The sequence below is a fragment of the Prosopis cineraria genome, unplaced genomic scaffold (genome assembly GCF_029017545.1).
Source record: "Prosopis cineraria cultivar Desert tree isolate PC_DT_omini unplaced genomic scaffold, ASM2901754v1 PC217, whole genome shotgun sequence".
Classification (NCBI taxonomy): domain Eukaryota; kingdom Viridiplantae; phylum Streptophyta; class Magnoliopsida; order Fabales; family Fabaceae; genus Prosopis; species Prosopis cineraria.
The window spans coordinates 6,764-25,697 of NW_026555544.1; the positions used below are offsets into that span (position 1 = coordinate 6,764).

At 29.0% G+C, this 18,934-nt stretch overlaps 1 protein-coding gene across 1 annotated transcript; it reads right to left on the reverse strand.

The window, feature by feature from the left end:
- Window positions 1-15,464: 15,464 nt before the first annotated feature.
- On the reverse strand, window positions 15,465-18,525 carry LOC129295918 (membrane steroid-binding protein 1-like). The gene is made up of 2 exons (XM_054934516.1): window positions 18,117-18,525; window positions 15,465-16,147 (listed from the first exon to the last, which is right to left on the reverse strand). Exons 1-2 carry the CDS (start codon window positions 18,419-18,421, stop codon window positions 15,787-15,789), a joined length of 666 nt encoding a protein of 221 aa, XP_054790491.1. The 5' UTR covers window positions 18,422-18,525; the 3' UTR covers window positions 15,465-15,786.
- Between the last annotated feature and the right edge of the window lie 409 nt (window positions 18,526-18,934).

An 18,934-nucleotide genomic window follows, 5' to 3' on the forward strand; every position in this document is an offset into this window, starting at 1 on the left:
AGACTTATCAATGTTTCACATCAAAATAATTGAGGCACCGACTTTTAATCTTATTTCATGATTCGAGAGTCCTGACATCGTAATTGAATTTAGAAAATCTATAGAGTGCAAGTCATCAAGTGAATTTATGTCCCTATCATCTTTTACAATACTATCAGAACTCAAGTAGACAACTTCCTCTCCAGGGATCATAGATAACATGTACTTGTTTACTTCTTCAACCACAGCCAGTGTAGGGGCTAAGATAGCCCTATCTCTAAAATATGAAGAATTATTGACATTGTTAAGGAAATTCAAGAAAGTTGAATCAACAATAGAATTTATTATATTTTCTAAACCATCTAATAACAAATTAGCTAGGATCTTAATATCCACAGATCCTTCATTAACTCCAGCCACAGTCCCATCACCAATTGAAATAATTCAATCAGCAAAATTTTGAATATCACTGTTAGATGCCATATTATTTGTTGCCATAAGTCTCATGTTTCTTGTTAATGTAAGAAGTTGACAATTATCCCATATGTATGAAGAGTTAATGGTAGCAAAAACAATCTCTTCTCTGGATCCACCTGGAATAACAGGAAGGATCTGCCTGAAGTCTCCACCAAACATGACAACTTTTTCTCCAAATGGAAGATTGGCAGCTAATGGGTTACTAAACTTTAGAATATCTTTTAAGCATTTATCAAGAGCTTTAAAACAAAACTTGTGCGCCATTGGAGCCTTATCCCATATAATTAATGACGTGTGAACTAATAATTCAGCTAAGTTACTTCCTTGTTTTATGCTACATATAGTGTCTTCCGTCACAGAAAGTGGAATGCAAAATTGTGAGTGAGCTTATCGTCATCCTAGAAGCAATAAAGAAGCTATCCCACTTGATGCTACATTGAGAACAATTTTACCTCTAGATCTTAATGAAGCAGACAGTGTCTTCCAAACATACGTTTTCCCAATACCACCATATCTGTAGAGGAAAAAAACTCCTCCTTTGTTAGATGCAATAGCACTAATGATTTTATCATAAATTGTCTTTTACTCAAGTGTTAGTGTCTGCAGCAACTTTGCCAATTCAGTAGACAATGCAACCCTATCATAATTTAGTTCGTTTCTTATTAGCCTGTTCTCACTTACATCCAAGCTTGACATGTCAGGTAAAGGCATAGGCTCATAATCTGTGAGACTTTTTCCATTAGATTGAAGTATTTTCTCAATCTCAATCAATGTAAAGTTGCATAAATCAGCATCATCTAATTGTAATCCTGTGAAAATATTGTTATTACATCAGCAATATTATTTGATAATTTATATAAACTTTATTACTATTATTATATTGTAGAAAAAAAATTAAAGAATGTAAATGTAATTACTACATACCGTGGTGTCCAGTAATATTTCTTTACCTGTACACAATATCATCTGATAAGAAGACCCATGTACTATCCCATACAACCTCTGGTCGAGAGAAAGAGTTATAGATAAGAGCAATACAAAACAGCCTTCTTAAAAATTGTCCAGATGCCCATTGGCTTGCTTCTATAATGCCATCAATATATTTTTTATCATCATCTAATAATCCAAGTACATAACAGGCATCTCTAAAAGTAGGGTAGACGACTCCATCAATGGTACGTATACTCTCATATGAAGTATAGCCTTTGACGATGGTTAGCAGGGTACGCAAATAATATAATTCACTACTACCTAGAGGGGTATAGTATAATCTTTCAATTGAAAAACCCTGCTTCCTAGGCTGCTACTCACATAAATCTTTCTTATAAACAAATTTAGTTGGGAATTCAAGATATGTTAAGCCCTTAGCCTCATCATTATCCTCATCATCATTAGTATTAAACCATGCCTCAAGCATTGTAGTCTTTCTTGTATTGCGATTAACAGCTGAATCTAATGGTTCATCATCATCAAATATGACATTTTATTGGTTAGGCAAGTGGAAAGTTAACCTTTCAATAGATGGTTTTCTATAATTGATATCAAAAGCAAATATTCTCCATACAGATTTGCAAGGAGACAAATATCTACAATCATAATATAATTTAATCTCATCATGGATTCTCCTAATAGTTGGGTCACATGAATCAGTAAAAAATGCGGCTGTAACCCTATCATGCCCTTTTGTCACATACTTGAAAAGATATTTAATTGACTGAGCTTGATTGCATCTTTCAATATTTATATGAGCATTATACTTTAGCAACAAATATGGATTATATGGTATTATATACCTGTTGTCCAAATCAATGCCATTTCTTGTTATTATCCTCCCATTGTCTAGTCTCCTATATCGTGGGTAACCTTTTTCATCAATAACTGTGCTAGAGTTGAATGACTTAGGATAGTGTTTAGAGCATTTTCCATCAACCATACATGGTGAATTGGTATTTATCGATCCACAAGGACCATGCATCATAAAAGAACTGACTGCTTTAAACAGCTTTGGATTTTCATCCTTATTTGGTATCTCCGCTGAAATCACCTTATCAACATTCTGAGATGTTGGAAACTTATCCTTGTTGCACAACCAAACCAAAATATGTGAATGTGAGAGTCCACGCTTTTGAAATTCTATTGTATATATCACTGGAAAAGAAAGAGTAATTGTACTTAGAAATAATTTTTGTTATATTAAATGGAAAATAAAGATAATAAAAAATTGATATTACAATGTCAGTGAATAATAAATACTTGCTTTGACCTTTCCAAAAATTTCATTCTTACAAATGTCATTTATCATCATGCCTAACTTAACCTTAAAAATACGTGCTAATATATCAGGACGATCTTCTGCTTGAAGATTTGTGAAATCTAGGAATCGAGAAATCTTAAGCCATTTTGGATTGCATGTGAAAGTTATAAACAAATCTGGATATCCCGCCCACTTGCAAATCGCCATTGCATCTTGGTAATTTTGAATAGTATAGCGAATACCACCAGTAAATGACAGAAGGATGATTCTCTTACCCATTGAAGACGGAGTATTTTTACCCCTTAATACAGCATCTGCAAGACCTTAGTACAACTCTGATCTTAATTTCTTTTAATTGTGCCTTACAAATGATAATCTTTGTGACTCAACCATTGTATAACCATCAACTAAGAATTGTTGGAACAATTTCCCACCTCGTCCAATTAACGAATGATTAATATCACGATCTTGAATCATATATGCAAAGTATTCCTGCAGTGATACATAAGTAACTTTACCTCTCGGCTTTTCAACATTATGGGGAATATCCTCTCTATACCCATCATCACCATATGGAAATAATAAAGGATACTACATTGGTAAATAGAGGGGATGCTTTTCATAGATACGCTCTAGCAAGCCAGTCTTATGTTGTACAATCATGTCTCGACTAGCTTTGGTATAATCAATATCACCAACAATCAATGCTGTAACTTCGTTTGATGTGGTTGGAAGGTTGTATCTCCTACCATCTGTATGACATTTATATATCAATCGGATCTTAACCTCTTGTGAATCATTTGCACCTATCATATCTCTTGCCTTCCTGTATGTTTGCACAAGAATGTTGCATGAATCCAACGTTCTCCTTAATTCCTCAATAATATCATGGCAGCATAGGTCTGTCTCATTACTTCCATTGCAAGTCATATAAAGAACTGGTTAGTTAACTTTAAACATTCACATGGTTAAACCTAAAGACCATTGACAAAAATCTATGATTATCAAACTCACCAAACAACCCTCATCCTATTTGAAATCTCATTGTTTGTGTCATAAATGTAAAGTTGAGCGAATCTGGGAGGTGCCCCATCTATTGGGAGGATACTTCCAATAAGGTGAACATTTTGGCTACTCATTCTATATACGTATGGATCATGACCATTATTTATCTGTCTATCTATTTTACCCCCCATTGATGTGAATGCAAACATTATGTTATACATCCTAATATTACTGTGAAAAATTTTTACTCCGACGGTCCCCATTATTAAATAGTTCATATAATGATTCAGGTGGCATCTTAGGTTGAGGTAGCTCAATCTTTCCTTGGAGACAACACATGCCAAATGACGGGCAAGATTTGTTGGCATCCTTCTTTAACCTCTCATCAGACCAAAACTTCACGTGGCAATATTGACATGTTTGAACTTGATCTCCATTACCATAGTAATCTATACATTATAAAAATAATATCATAGAGGTGGGCCAATATTGGTACTTATGCTAAAACAAAAATAAAATATTTAAAATAAACTTACCTTGCTCTGACATTGAGATATATGCAGGATAATTAGCTGAAACAACACACCCATTACTTTGATTATCTACAGAAGAACTTGATTGACAACATCCTGAGCATCCAACATAGCCAAATTAACAACTAAAACCATTTTGAAGGAAAGAATTGTAGTGCATTTCAAATATATATACTTTTTGTCCTTTTTGACCTAGCTAGTTGTTGTTGTATTGAATGTTGAGTTGAAGGAACACCTGAGATATTTAATTTATCATTAATACAACAAAGCATATTCAACGACGAACTTAATATGCCAACTGAAGGGTTGATTCAATATTTTTTATATAAATAAAAAAATGAGTGATCACTGACCATTAGAAATATCTGACAGTGGAGAATGTATCAGCACATCCAAAGGCAAGCCTTGACGGTCATAGTTATTTTCCCCTGCACTTAAATGTGCTGCTCCTAAGGAATTATAAGGAACAATCAATCTAGACTTTCAAGATGAACATACACATTACTACTAAAAAAATTACAAATCTAAATGCATGCCATACTCTTCCTATTAATGATATCCATACGGTGACGCCGTACGTTAAGTTAGGCTACGCTATTGCTTGTTTACAACAATTGCGAATCATTTTCACTATCAGTCAAACTCCTATGCCCTGAGAAATGCATAATCATACTCACTCTATAAGTTAAAGTTGCAAGTTAATACTTTACATACAATGACTACATTTAAAAGGGTCACATGTACTTTTTTCCTTGAGAATTTGTTTACGATGCTATCGTGCATGAACCTGGGCTTCATATTTCCTTGATGTAATAAATTTACACCTTAAATAATTAGATAAATATTGAATGAGAATAATAAACATGTTTCATAAAAATTAGTGATCAAATATGTGTTAGTATAAAAAGATATGATATTAAGAAATATATCACAAACCATTCGAGATATCTAACAATGGAGAACGAAGCACCATATCACTTCTCAAGCCTTGATGGTCAAAGTTATCTTCACCAGCATTTAATTGGTTATGTCCTAAGATATTATAATGGATAATCAATATATAACTATAAGTAGAAGGTATATAATACCACAAAAAAAGTATAATTACAAAAACATTACATACTTCTTTTATTAACAATATCCAGGTGATGGCCTGTGCTTGGAGCTAGGCTAAGCCACTGTCTATGTGCATTGAACTTGGACCTTAAAAAGAAAAATAACTAATTAACAGGTATGAGCATATTTGTCAAAAATGCAACTCAACTCATTAAGTTGATTGAGTTAATACCTGTATCTTAGGAAAATGAGTCGACTCGTATGTAAACTTGCTTCTATACAAACTGGAGTAAAATCATTTATCACTCGTATAAAAACGGTAGAAATTAATGCGTGTTAACACAGTATAAAAGCCATTCATATTTTGAATCATTTTGAGGTAAAATCAATCAAGTGTCACACATTCAAATGCTAGAACCTATGCTATCTATGCTATTGTCCAAATCTTTTAAAGTTATATCTATATATATTTTGTACATTTATTTATTATAAAAAATATAAATTATTTGTTTCCATTGAAAAAATTAATTTTCAAAGGTTATCCAGAATTAATTTATAAGATAACATAATTTGAACTATATAATTCTACATTAAAGTTATCTAAAATTTAATTTATATTTATTATTGTTCCACTTGACTCATTTTTATGGATAAATTATATAATTAATTATGTTAGAGGTCATAAAGTAAGGTAGCAAGTAATATATTTTATGAATTTCCACAAAATAAGTTATTTTTTATGAATTTATGAATTTTATCTTCATAATTCATGACCAACTATTTTCATACTTCACAAAAAAGTATATTTTAGAAATTTATATGGTAAGGTCATATAACTGACTATGTTGGAAGTCAAAAAATAAGCTTATTTTTCATAAAACAAATTTAAAAAATATAAAATATATTTATGTATGGTCTCTACGACGAATAACGTATCAAAGTTCATTCCACCACCACAGCACCAACCATAGAATTATTAATATATGAATTTAACATAATGATACCCAAACAATTAAATAATATATGGAACAACTGGTTGTAAAATCAAAAATATATAAATATGGGAAGAATTAATATATAAATTTAACATGATGATACCGAAACAATTAAATAGATTAATATATATATATATATATCTTATCATATTTATAATTTTTAAAATTCATGAGAATAGATTTAAATAGTAAAATATAAACAGATATATATATTAAAGTATATTTTAATCCTAATATACATACATATGTATGTATGTATGTATGCATACTCATTTTTGCTATAATAGTTGGGAATATATCATATCAGATTTCATATATTAATTTTTATTATATTTATAATTTTTGAAATTCATGGGGATAGATTTAAATAGTAAAGCACATATTCTTTTTTAAAATATTTAAATAGATATGTATTAATTTAAATTTGAGTCCCAATATATATTTGCATATAAATACCCTAAAAATTATGAACCTAGAATGTTGCCATATATTTAGGTTGGATAGAGTGTTTAAATAGATAGATATTAATTTAAATATACATATAATTAGATTTGAATTTCAAATTGGTAAAAATAGATTTTTAAACACATATTATTTTTTCTAAATATTTAAACACATATATATTGATCTAAAATTTAATACATATATACACACACACACACACATACATGTGTGCTAAAAGTCTTTCACGGTGACTTGCTATGTATATACATATTATATATATATATATATATTATATATATATTATTTAGATATAATATATATATATTATATAATATAATATATTTAGATATTATATTTAGATATATATTAAACTAAATATACATGTCTCGAAGCTCTGTTGTTATGCGTCTATATATCCATATATATACATGTGTGTGCGTGTACTTGATGTTGCAGAGAGAGAGAGAACAAAAGAAAGGGTCTGTGTGTATTAGGGTTTCAAGTAAAGAAGAGAGAAATGTACGAGGAGGAAGAAAGGGATGGTTCTCTAAGTTTAAGCTAGTATAATTCATACAAAACATCCTAAATAATTATAATAAATTATTTTCACTTACTTTTTACACTTTGTTTCTTCCAAGCCCTATCATCATTATCGCAATCCATAAAGAACTTAAATTTATCATTATCAAACCAAATTCAGCTTACCTTTTATTTGTCTATATGAATCAACTAACCTGTAGGAATTAAAATATGCATGCATATGAAGAGAGCTTAATATAAGTGTATAAACTAACCTGTATGAACCTATCACGTTGCTCTCGACCAATTCTCAAAGATTGATCTCCCAAAATGAATGAATGAATATGTACCTAGGAGGCTCTATTTATAATTAGCATCAATGTTGATGTTAGGGGGAATTTTAAATTTAAACTTTCAATCAAATAAAATTTAAATGAAATTAAAACCCAAACAAAATAACTTATTATCAGCTGAAGTAAGGATGATTATTAATATTAACATATATAAATTGAAATTAAAATTCAAGCAATCAATTTATAATCTCTATATAATTTAAATTTAAATTTGAATTTAAATATATTTTATAATAGTTTGCTTTTAAATAAGTAGATTTTTCATTATCTACTATCTAATTATATAATGATATGATCAAAAATATATTTTATTTTAGATTATATACTTCAAAAAATATATTATTATGAAAAAATAATAGAAGAAAAACATATCAAGAGCTAATAGTTCATTTTTAAAATTTGGTCATCTTAATTTTTTTTTCCACGCCTTAATTTTCTATCAAAACATTTAATATTAAAATAATTTTTTTAACTATAGCAAAACATAGAGAAAAAATTCAAAGAACTAAAATTGGACATTATAGCAAAAAAAAATACAAGATAAACATATCTAGAGCTAATAAACCATTCTTAAAATTCATTCATTCTATTTTTTTTCCACCTCAATTTTCAATTAAAATGTTTAATATTAAATATATATAAAAATGATTATTTAAATTTTAAATAAATAGACCCAAAATCTTTAATTCTAACCGAAACATTTATACTTTATTATAAGATAGATATTAATTTTTCTAAACAAATGTTTTAAATTAAGGAATTTTATCTAACAGGAATAGTTAACTGAATATATAATATGCTCATCTTCAATACTTTTTTAATTCTATTTTTTTAACATATTTGTAATTGAAACAGATAGATCTAGCTAAATAAAAATAAATGCCAATCAGATTTTAAAGAAGATTTCAAAAATTATATGCATATTTGGATCTTAATTTTTAGGAAATTATTAGGATAGATAACAAATTTAAAATCAGCTTATTTTTTCTATATATATATATATATATATATTAATTTGAATTCAAATAGATAGATAGATACTTTATTATATCAAGCTAAAATTTAGGAAAACATTAGGATTGATTGAAATGCACAGATTAATCAAGATATATTGGGAGTTTTAAATACAGATTAGTTTTTTTAAATTTTTATTAGAAAGATCAATATTAATTTGACTTCCTAAATTAATTCAATAGACATATAAACATAACTAAACATTGATTTCAATGTCATTCCTTTGCTTACTCTATTGCGAGAAGGATTTATCATGTATGTTTGTAAAAGGCTCTTAAACAAATATAAAATAATAAAGAGGTCCCATGTGTAGAATAATAAAGAACAATTAAATTTATAAAGGATGAAATTATTGTCATCACACCAATAGAAGGACACAACAAAAAAAATATAAAGATCTCAAAGATATTGGAAAAAAATTAAAAGTAATATCCTAAGTAGTTAGACTAAGAAAAAGTTTGATCAGTGCTCATAATTAATGAATATAAAAAACATTTGATCATTTCTCTATCTTCACACGCTTCACGACCGATGAAATAAGTTCATCATCACTACTATCATTATCAACAGTCATGTCATGCATATTTTTTCCCTTTATTGAGGCACCAATTGGAAGGGCACATATCTTGTTCACATTCGTGGAAAAATCACCACCATTAGCATCTTCCTCACTTAACTTTGGGCATGTTTTAGAGCTAATACTTTTTGAAGGAGTGCTCCCACCTGTATTACCAACTTCTGAGTCTACATGTGAAGTATCACATTCCTAATAGAATAAAATTTGTATTAAAAAATTAATATTTCATGCATTTTATTTATATTTAGAAAACAAATTTAAAAAATACTTACAGTTGTGGTTTTAGTATGACTGTCATTGTGTAGACTATTTGGAAGGTCATCTATGCCTTTCTTATATGCTCTTAATACATTTGAATCTTCACAAAAACGGGTCACTATGTGGCCAGCCGAGAAGCCTTGTTTCACGGGGTCTCTAATCGAGACCTTGAACACAAACTTCTTCCCAATAAACTCATAAAAACAATCCGAAAGCACAACCTCATCTTCAGATTCCTACATTTATGATAATGTATTTTATGGTTGAATATCATATTTGATTTTATAAAATTTAATTATTAATATAAAATTAAAAAAATAATAGAGTCATTAATATTAATTAAATTAAAATTTTCACTAATTCAATATCTATTATATGTGTATTGCTATTGCAATTTGATATTCAATATGTGTGTGCAATATTCATATTACTATTAAACATAAAAATGGCATTGAATACATACCTTAGGAATAGACTCTCTTAGGTGAGCAGCAGTGCACTTTACAAACTTAGAAAATACAGGACCAAACATAATGAATGTGTCGGATCCAGTATCATCAGCTGCAGTAAATGTCACCTTAAACCTACAAACATACATGTAAAATTTTAGAATATAAATGAATATCATTTGCATTAATACACAATTTTAACAAATACCTTGGTACAACAGTCTTGACTTTTCTATTACACTCTGTGCAATAGAACCCATCACAATCAAGGAGTACTCCCTTATTACATTTCTTGCATGCATTGTAGAATCAATCTCTATCGGTATTAATATCAACAACAGTGCCAAGAGTCACAACTTCGTCCTCCTACAATTATATTAGCTTGTCATATCACACACCAACCATCATACAAAATTAATATAATATTCATAATATACTTACAATATACACAATACTTACATGTTTACAACCTGATAGTTCTTCAATCTTAACCCTATTTGGCATTGCGAGCAAAGATTCACCAATAGACTGAGAATTTTGGCTAGTCAATAGCTCTATGTCTTCATCCAAGTGATTACCTGATGCCTCAAGACTAAAAATAAAATAAGATTATATTCGTATAATTTACTTCTCAAAACCATAATCATAACCCACTGACAATAGTATAAACATGACATAACATACCAAATCAAAATTTTATAGTATGACAGGCTCACCTAGAAATAAAACTGGAGACCTCTGGAATTGAAGGGTGTACAAAAACTCGCGAGCAATACATTGTGCTAGTAAGCCTTCTCATTTCTATGTAAGAATCAAAACATTTAAAGAGAATGTATATATAATTGAATTAATATCGTTTAGACATTTATGTAAGAACACGTACTATTGAACTCTCTAATCTTAAACCACTATAATATGATAATAATTGGCTTTTTTAATGCCTCCTCTGTCAAGTTTAGTACATCATCTGTAAAGGCTCCCCATAAAGTACAACTCACCTTGTTTTTCTTATAATGATAAGAATAGTGTCAAATGAATTTTCATCATAGGCACCAAAAATTAAATAAGGTTTCAGGTATATTAATTGATGAAGTTTGTGTCATATTACTTTGCATCTTCTAGGCTTATTTCTATCCGTTTTTCTTTTTTCCATCCTTAATTGGTTCCTCCAACTCTCCAATTCTAGATAATCTTCCAATCACATCTGTCATGAAAAAAAAATATGCCATTTAATCACATGTCATTAAGAAAAATAGACCATTAAAGATTAAGATAGATAAACATAGTTAATTTAAACTTGGTAATTGCCCTACTTTTATTTGATTGGCAAGTTTTTTTCCAAAAAATGCAATAAAATTTTTAATAGATAAAAAAAGATTAAAATAGGACATTATCAAATAGAGTTTTTTGAAGAAAAAATTTAAAAAATTTAAATACATACCAATTAAGTAATTATCATTCGTTGCCTCCCTATTTGCAATATCTGAAATATTAATAAAATTGAAGCCAAAATGATGGATTGAACCTGTCTCAGGACACAACTTTATAGTAGTAGAGAACATGAAGCTAATCTTATAAGGATGATCCGTTGTTCGATACGATCCAGAGCACTGAGAGACTCCAAATTTTGAAATTTCATATATTTTAAAGGGATGCAACCTATCTTCAAAACGTCTCACAAAAGGTTTCTAAATAATTGCAGAAATCCGATCACCCTATGATAAGTTAATTGTTAAAGTAATACTTAATCATAAATCAACATGAAATATAAGAACAAATAATACAAAAGTAGAAATCATTAAGGAATTTGAATTTTACCAAACTTAATATATGAAATTAATGTATTTTGAGTTCCAATATACATGTCTTGAAACTTCTTCATGACATTTTTTTTTAAATTTCAAATATCAAAAAATCAAAATTTTTTGAGACTCACGTGCAATGCATGGGCTATATAATTAAGGGAATTCGAAAAGCAAAATGCATAAACACTTACTTCAGTATCCTGAAAGACTAATTCAACACCATTAGATTCTTCGGATGTATTTCTACCTGGTAATCTCCAGATATGAATCACCCTAACCATAATGCGCCAATCTTTTTTTGTTGTGTTCATAGCACGAATAGTATGGATTTCAGAAGTAGAAGCCATGGGTATTATGAATAATGGTGGAAAGGAGAATGAACTTAATGCAATTAATTAGAAGAGTGACTCTAATGTGAAGTTGTAAAATGTGCTATTAGCCTAACCTAATAATTTATAATTGAATAAGGATGATTTGGGAGGGAAAATTAAGAGGTGATTAAAAAAATTAAAATGATAGATATTAAAAATTATTTTATTCAGTGTAGATATTTAAAGAATTTAAATTTTACCAAACTTAACATATGAAATTAATATATTTTGAGTTCCAAAGTGCATCACGAAACGTGATCTCTGTGTGTGTGTGTATTTAGATATATATTAAACTAAATATACATTAATAATTGCATTAATAATATTTAGATATATTTTTTAAATTTCAAATATGTAAAAATCAACATTTTTTTAAGCTCACGGAATTATGAGATTTGCCAACCACATCTATAACTAAATATATATCATTAAATTTACATATATGAGATTTGCTCGCGGAATTTCAAACTTATCATTAAATTTCAAATACATTTAGTTATGGACGTTGAGGTTAGATATAATAACTATAAATATATTATGTCAAATTTTAGATACTAATAAAAATAAAATTTTAATTTTAAATCTAAATATATATGTATTAATTTAAATTTGAATCTTAATATATATATCAACATACAAATACCCCAAATATTATGAACCTAAAATTTAACAATATATTTAGGTTGGATAGAGTGTTTAAATAGATAGATATTAATTTAAATACACAAATAATCAGATTTGAATTTTAAATGTTTAAAAATATATTTTTCAACACATAATACTTTTTCTGAATATTTAAACAGATATATATATTAATATAAATTTTAATCATAATATATATATATACACATACATATATGTATGTAGTATATAGACAGGGAGTTATGGACGTTGAGGCTAGATATAATAACTGTAAATATATTATGTCAAATTTTAGATACTAATAAAAATTATATTTATAATTTTTGATATTCAAGAGGATATATTTAAATAGTAAAAAAATTTTAATTCATAATCTAAACATATATGCATTAATTTAAATTTGAATATCAATATATATATATATATATATATCTGCATACAAATATTTTAAATATTATGAACATAAAATTTTACCATATATTTAAATTGGATAAAGCGTTTAAATAAACAGATATTAATTTAAATACACATATAATTAAATTTAAATTTTAAATAGGTAACAATAAATTTTTAAACACATAATACTTTTTTTAAATATTTAAACAGATATATATTAATATAAATTTTAATAATAATAATATATATATATGTAGTATATATACACGAAATTAAGGTTAGATATAATAACTATAAATATATTATGTCAAATTTTATATATTAATAAAAATCATATTTATAATTTTTGAGATTCAAGAGGATAGATTTAAATAGTAAAAAAATTTTAATTTTTAATCTAAATAGATATGTATTAATTTATAAAAATACTCTAAATATTATGTCAAATTTTAGATACTAATAAAAATTATATTTATAATTTTTGATAATCAAGAGGATATATTTAAATAGTAAAAAAAATTTAATTCATAATCTAAACACATATGTATTAATTTAAATTTGAATATCAATATATATATATATATATATCTACATACAAATACTCTAAATATTATGAACCTAAAATTTTACCACATATTTAGGTTGGATAAAGCATTTAAATAAACAAATATTAATTTAAATACACATATAATCAAATTTAAATTTCAAATAGGTAACAATAAAATTTTAAATACATAATACTTTTTTTGAATATTTAAACAGATATATATTAATATAAATTTTGATAATATATATATATATGTAGTATATATACACAGAATTATGGGCGTCGAGGTTAAATATAATAAATATAAATATATTATGTCAAATTTTATATGTTAATAAAAATTATATTTATAATTTTTGTGATTCAAGAGGATAGATTTAAATAGTAAAAAAATTTTAATTTTTAATCTAAACAAATATGTATTAATTTATAAAAATACTCTAAATATTATGAACTTAAAATTTTGCCATATATTTAGGTTGGATAGAGTTATTAAATAGATAGATATTAATTAAAATTTAAATATAATTAAACTTGAATTTCAAATAGGTAAAAATAGATCTTTAAATACATTTAAAAATTAATAATTCATTCTATACCTAACTCCAAACCTAAATATCATATTTTATATTTTATAAAAAATAATAAAACTTTTCTAACCTAACTCCAAATCTGATTCCGAAGCATAGAATCACTCAAAAGACATCTCGAAGTATAGAAATGTGGCAAATTTAAAATTAAATACGTAGCATTCTCTCATAGCCTTAATCCTTACTTTTATATATATAATGATTTTTTCACCCTTAAAACTCGAGTCAGAGTCACCGGTAGCAATGGGCTTGAGGGACAGGGAAGGGATCCCTTATCGTGATTTGGACAAGAAGGAAATTCCACATTTCCCAACAGTCCGCTTTGTTTTGTGTATTTGGTTTTGTCTTCCCAAAATTTCCAGCCACACGTGACTGATATTTCACCCCTTCACTTAAACGACGCCGCATTGCGAGTGCGCCGACAACATCAACATCACCAGAATTCAATTCCATGCTTTCCCCTCGTTTTCTAAACTAAACCTCATGTATTTTAAATCCGATTCACACTTGTACGCATGGCCTCATCTCATGCGTCATTTGTTGTCATCCTCTTTCTATGTTACTATTTCTTTACTTGACTTGTATTTTTTTAATTACAGATAATTTTATTCCAATTACAATTGAACATTAAACATGAGAACATTTTTTAACAAAAAATAAAATCTTGATTCATTATAAAGAACTAGCAATTTACGTTAGACCCAATCTTTGTTACTGTTAGTTATCCTTAATTCATGTTATTATTTCCTTATTTGACTTATATTTTTTTAATGGAAATATTCTTATTTAAAACACTATTAAATATTAAATGTGAGCGTATCTTTTAATAAAAATTCAAATATTAATTTACTACTTCATGAAAGACTAATCATTTCCACTAACCCAATCTCAAATGGTTATCCTCCATCCACTATTTTTATTCCATTATTTTTTTAGTAAATTATCTTATATTTGAAAGGGGATAACTCTAACTAATCTGTATTCGAACTAAGTCACAGTCCAAATAACAGATAACTCTTTCAAGCATATCACCGCCATTTTCATCACCTGAGTGATCGAACCCTAGTGTCAATGGTTAAGGTAAGGGACTCAACGTGTTTGCATAAACATTATTTGGTTTCATCTTCATTCTTTGCTATGCCAAGTTGCCATCTAGTCTCATAAAACTTTTTTCTTTGAAAAAAAAAAAACAAAGAAAGAGGCAAAAATATTTCTATTTTTTTTTTCATTCTATTCATTTAAAATAGCATTCGCATGTCTATGGTACACAACCCAAAAGAAAAAGGACTGAAACTCGTAACTGAGGTTTACCACTCAAGACTCATTATTTAATTTATCTAACAAACATTCGTCCCATTACAACAAGTGGCCTATACTAAATGAAAATCAGTATGAAGATTTCAAATACACACATTCGCCAAGAGGGTAATCTTGAGTCTTCTTCTCAGCAGCTCCTCTAGAGTTTGATTACACGACAAGCAAGATGGCTGTAGCAATGGCAACTCGACTTAATCCAACTGTTTTATTCTTCTTTACCTGCATTGATGTTTGAAGGGGCTTCATCGCTCTTTACAGTAGAAATTTCCGATGGTCCATCTCCGGTAGGCTTGGCAGCCACCTCGGCACCATCACCAGGAGTGGATTCTGACGATTCACCATTTGTTTCAGCTTCAGTTGCAGGAACAGACCTTTTGACAGTTCCAACCTTCACGTACTTGCTCATAAACTTGTATTCCCAGTCCTGCAAGGCTTCAAGCTCAAATGCGCCAAGACCAGAGATATCCCCAGTCAGATCTTTTTCTTCAAAAGACATCTTTGCTAAAGCCCTGCTAGCATCTTTGCCAGCAAACAGAGCGTAAGGTCCTCCTGGTCCATAAAACATCCTGGAAAGAAATATTTACACGTGTTCAGATTAGAAATGGTGCTTAAGTTCAACTCACCTATAAGAAAGTATCAGGGGAAAAAGCTCTATAATCAATCAGTGTTCTCGCAAGACAATTGATTTGTGAAAGTAAACCATTCCTAACTGATCATTATACTTTGCAAAAATAGATCCTCAGAGATATTGACATCAAAAGTTGAAAATATTAAACCAAAAGAATTTACATATCAAATTATCCTTTTATTAAGCCATGTAGCATGCTGGTTTGCAAGTAAAACATATAAGGTTAAATTATTTGGAAGAGTCGATGCAACATTTAGCTCTCATTTGATTGCTAGGAAGATGTAAATGGAATAGATTGAAAAAATCAAAAGAAAAATAAACTAGATCACTCTTCTCTCTTTTCTCTTATGATAAGTATGATAAAACTCAATATTATACACCAAATGTGGGAATCATCACACTCAAAAGCCTCATGAATCATGATTCCTAATCCCATGAACTAAATTACCCTTCTCCTTTATAAATATGATTCACCTATCCCCTCCACATTTTAATCACCTTTTTACTTTTATTTTTTTAATCTATTCCATTCCCTTTGATTCTAACAACCGAACAGGAACTTAGGGTTGAGCCAAGTTTCACCAAAGACTTGGAATATGTCTAATCATGGTTAACCATATTTTTAAGAGCTTGGTTAATGATAGAGCACAATAACATCATGCAATTCATATAACCGACCTCACCTAGTGAGATAAGTCTTGTTATTGTTGTGCTGGTTGTTGCATGGTTAGCTGCAGCAGACCATCTAGCCACCATCACAAATTGGCAACAACAATAAATTACTATCTTTTTGGATGGTTTTTTAGGTCAAGAAAGAGAAAGAAAAAAAGATGCCAACTTGCATCCACTCAATGTTGTGCAAACCTGAAAAGGCCTAAAGAATTGTTAACATTTATTAATTTAAACCACTCATTAGTTTTGAAGTTTTAAGCCCGTCAGGTCGCAATGAAAGAACCTAAAGAAACGAACTGTTCCTACAAGGTGCAAACCCTGAGGAGTTTGTCTGCACACTAGAAATGGGAAACTCCTGCTTAACATTTTGCCATATCTATCATCATCCATCAGACACTTCCTCTCTTAAACCAAGAATAAATATCTCACACGATTCACAGTATGAAGCGTGGCAAGTAAATATTTGTATAAATATCGGAAGATTATTACAAAGTTTTTGTTCCATGAAGGGTCGCAAACTCCCAAAGTATACAACGTGACAAGTCGACCTCTTCAACAGGTAAGAAAATGACATCACAAAATAATTCCCAGATAAAACTACACTTTTTTTTTTTTTTTTTAGCCAGACCCAGCTAAAACTACACTGAAGTACGTTTCTTCAGGCTTTGGAAAAACTGCTGCATTTGGAAAGGAAGGTGATAATTGAGATCAAACTACCTAGCTCACCAGAAGGCATCTATTTCAATCAAAGTTAGTCCTATTCAATAACAAGAACGGCATATTTGGGTGAACCCTCCTTCACATGCATCAAATGAAAAAGGTTAAAATGATTTAGGGTCCCAAAAAAAAAAAAGTTACCCTAATTTGTTATCTGTGACAGTAGAATAATAAAGCACCGATAACAGACAACAATTTTACCATAGGGATACGAAGAATAAACACCAGAACTACTAATATATGCCAGAAAAACAATCAAAATCACATTGAAGTACCCAAAAGTTTTGTAAAAGCGACGGTGATGACACCCAGATAAACTAGTATAAAATTATTTACAGTACAAAAGTAAAAGAAAAAAAATAAAGTATAACACTTTTTTTTCCCCCATAACCACCAGAAATTGCCAATGAAAGGAATCGATAACAACCGTTGACCATCCGAAAGAGTTCGGAGAAACCAATATTAACCACTAACATTCGATAAAAGAGGGAAAATTAAGAAGCAAAAACCGATTATACCTGCTCTGAGACACATCATAGATCTGACCCTTGATAGCCATGAGCAGAGGCTTCTTGGGATCGGCGCCATCGTACGCCCTGAGTTCCTCCTCGGTAATTTCACCGACCTGAACCGGCGGAGGCAGAGGCTGCACCAGCTCCTCCAAATTCCTCGGCCCTGGAGGAGGATCCGACGCCCCGAACAGACCCGAAACGGCGTAGTAAGCGGCGAAGAGCAGAGCGAGCGCGGTGAAGAAGGTAGCCGGAGAGAGGCCAGTGTAAGCCACTATGGCTTCTCTCAGAGTCTCCCATAGTTGCAGAGCCATGGCTTCGCAGCGCGTCGGTAGGTAGAGAGGGAAGACGAACCAAGTAACAGCCCAAGACAAGGACGAAGAGAGAGCAGTTGAACGTGTTATACTTGCTCCATCTTTTACTATTTTTTTCAACCTCCCCTCTATTTAACTCATCAAAATCAAACAATCAATTTAAGTTAATCAAAATATTGAAATTAAAAAATTAATTATTTAATCATTATAATTTTAATTTAGTTATAATTATGTTCTTAAACTTTAACCTATTATATCTCAATATTTATAATTTTGATTCAATTGTATATTAGTTTTTGAACTTTAACTTGATATAATTTTATCCTTATTATTTTAATCATTTAAAATATTAATTCTTATATTTTAACAAATAAAATTATAAATATTAAAATTATTTTTAAAAAATAATAAATTATTATCTTAGAACTTTTTTTATTCTAAGGCCACAGCAAAACCCTGTAAAAGAATTATGATCTAATCATATCTAAAATCATAAGGTTTGTACAGTTTCTT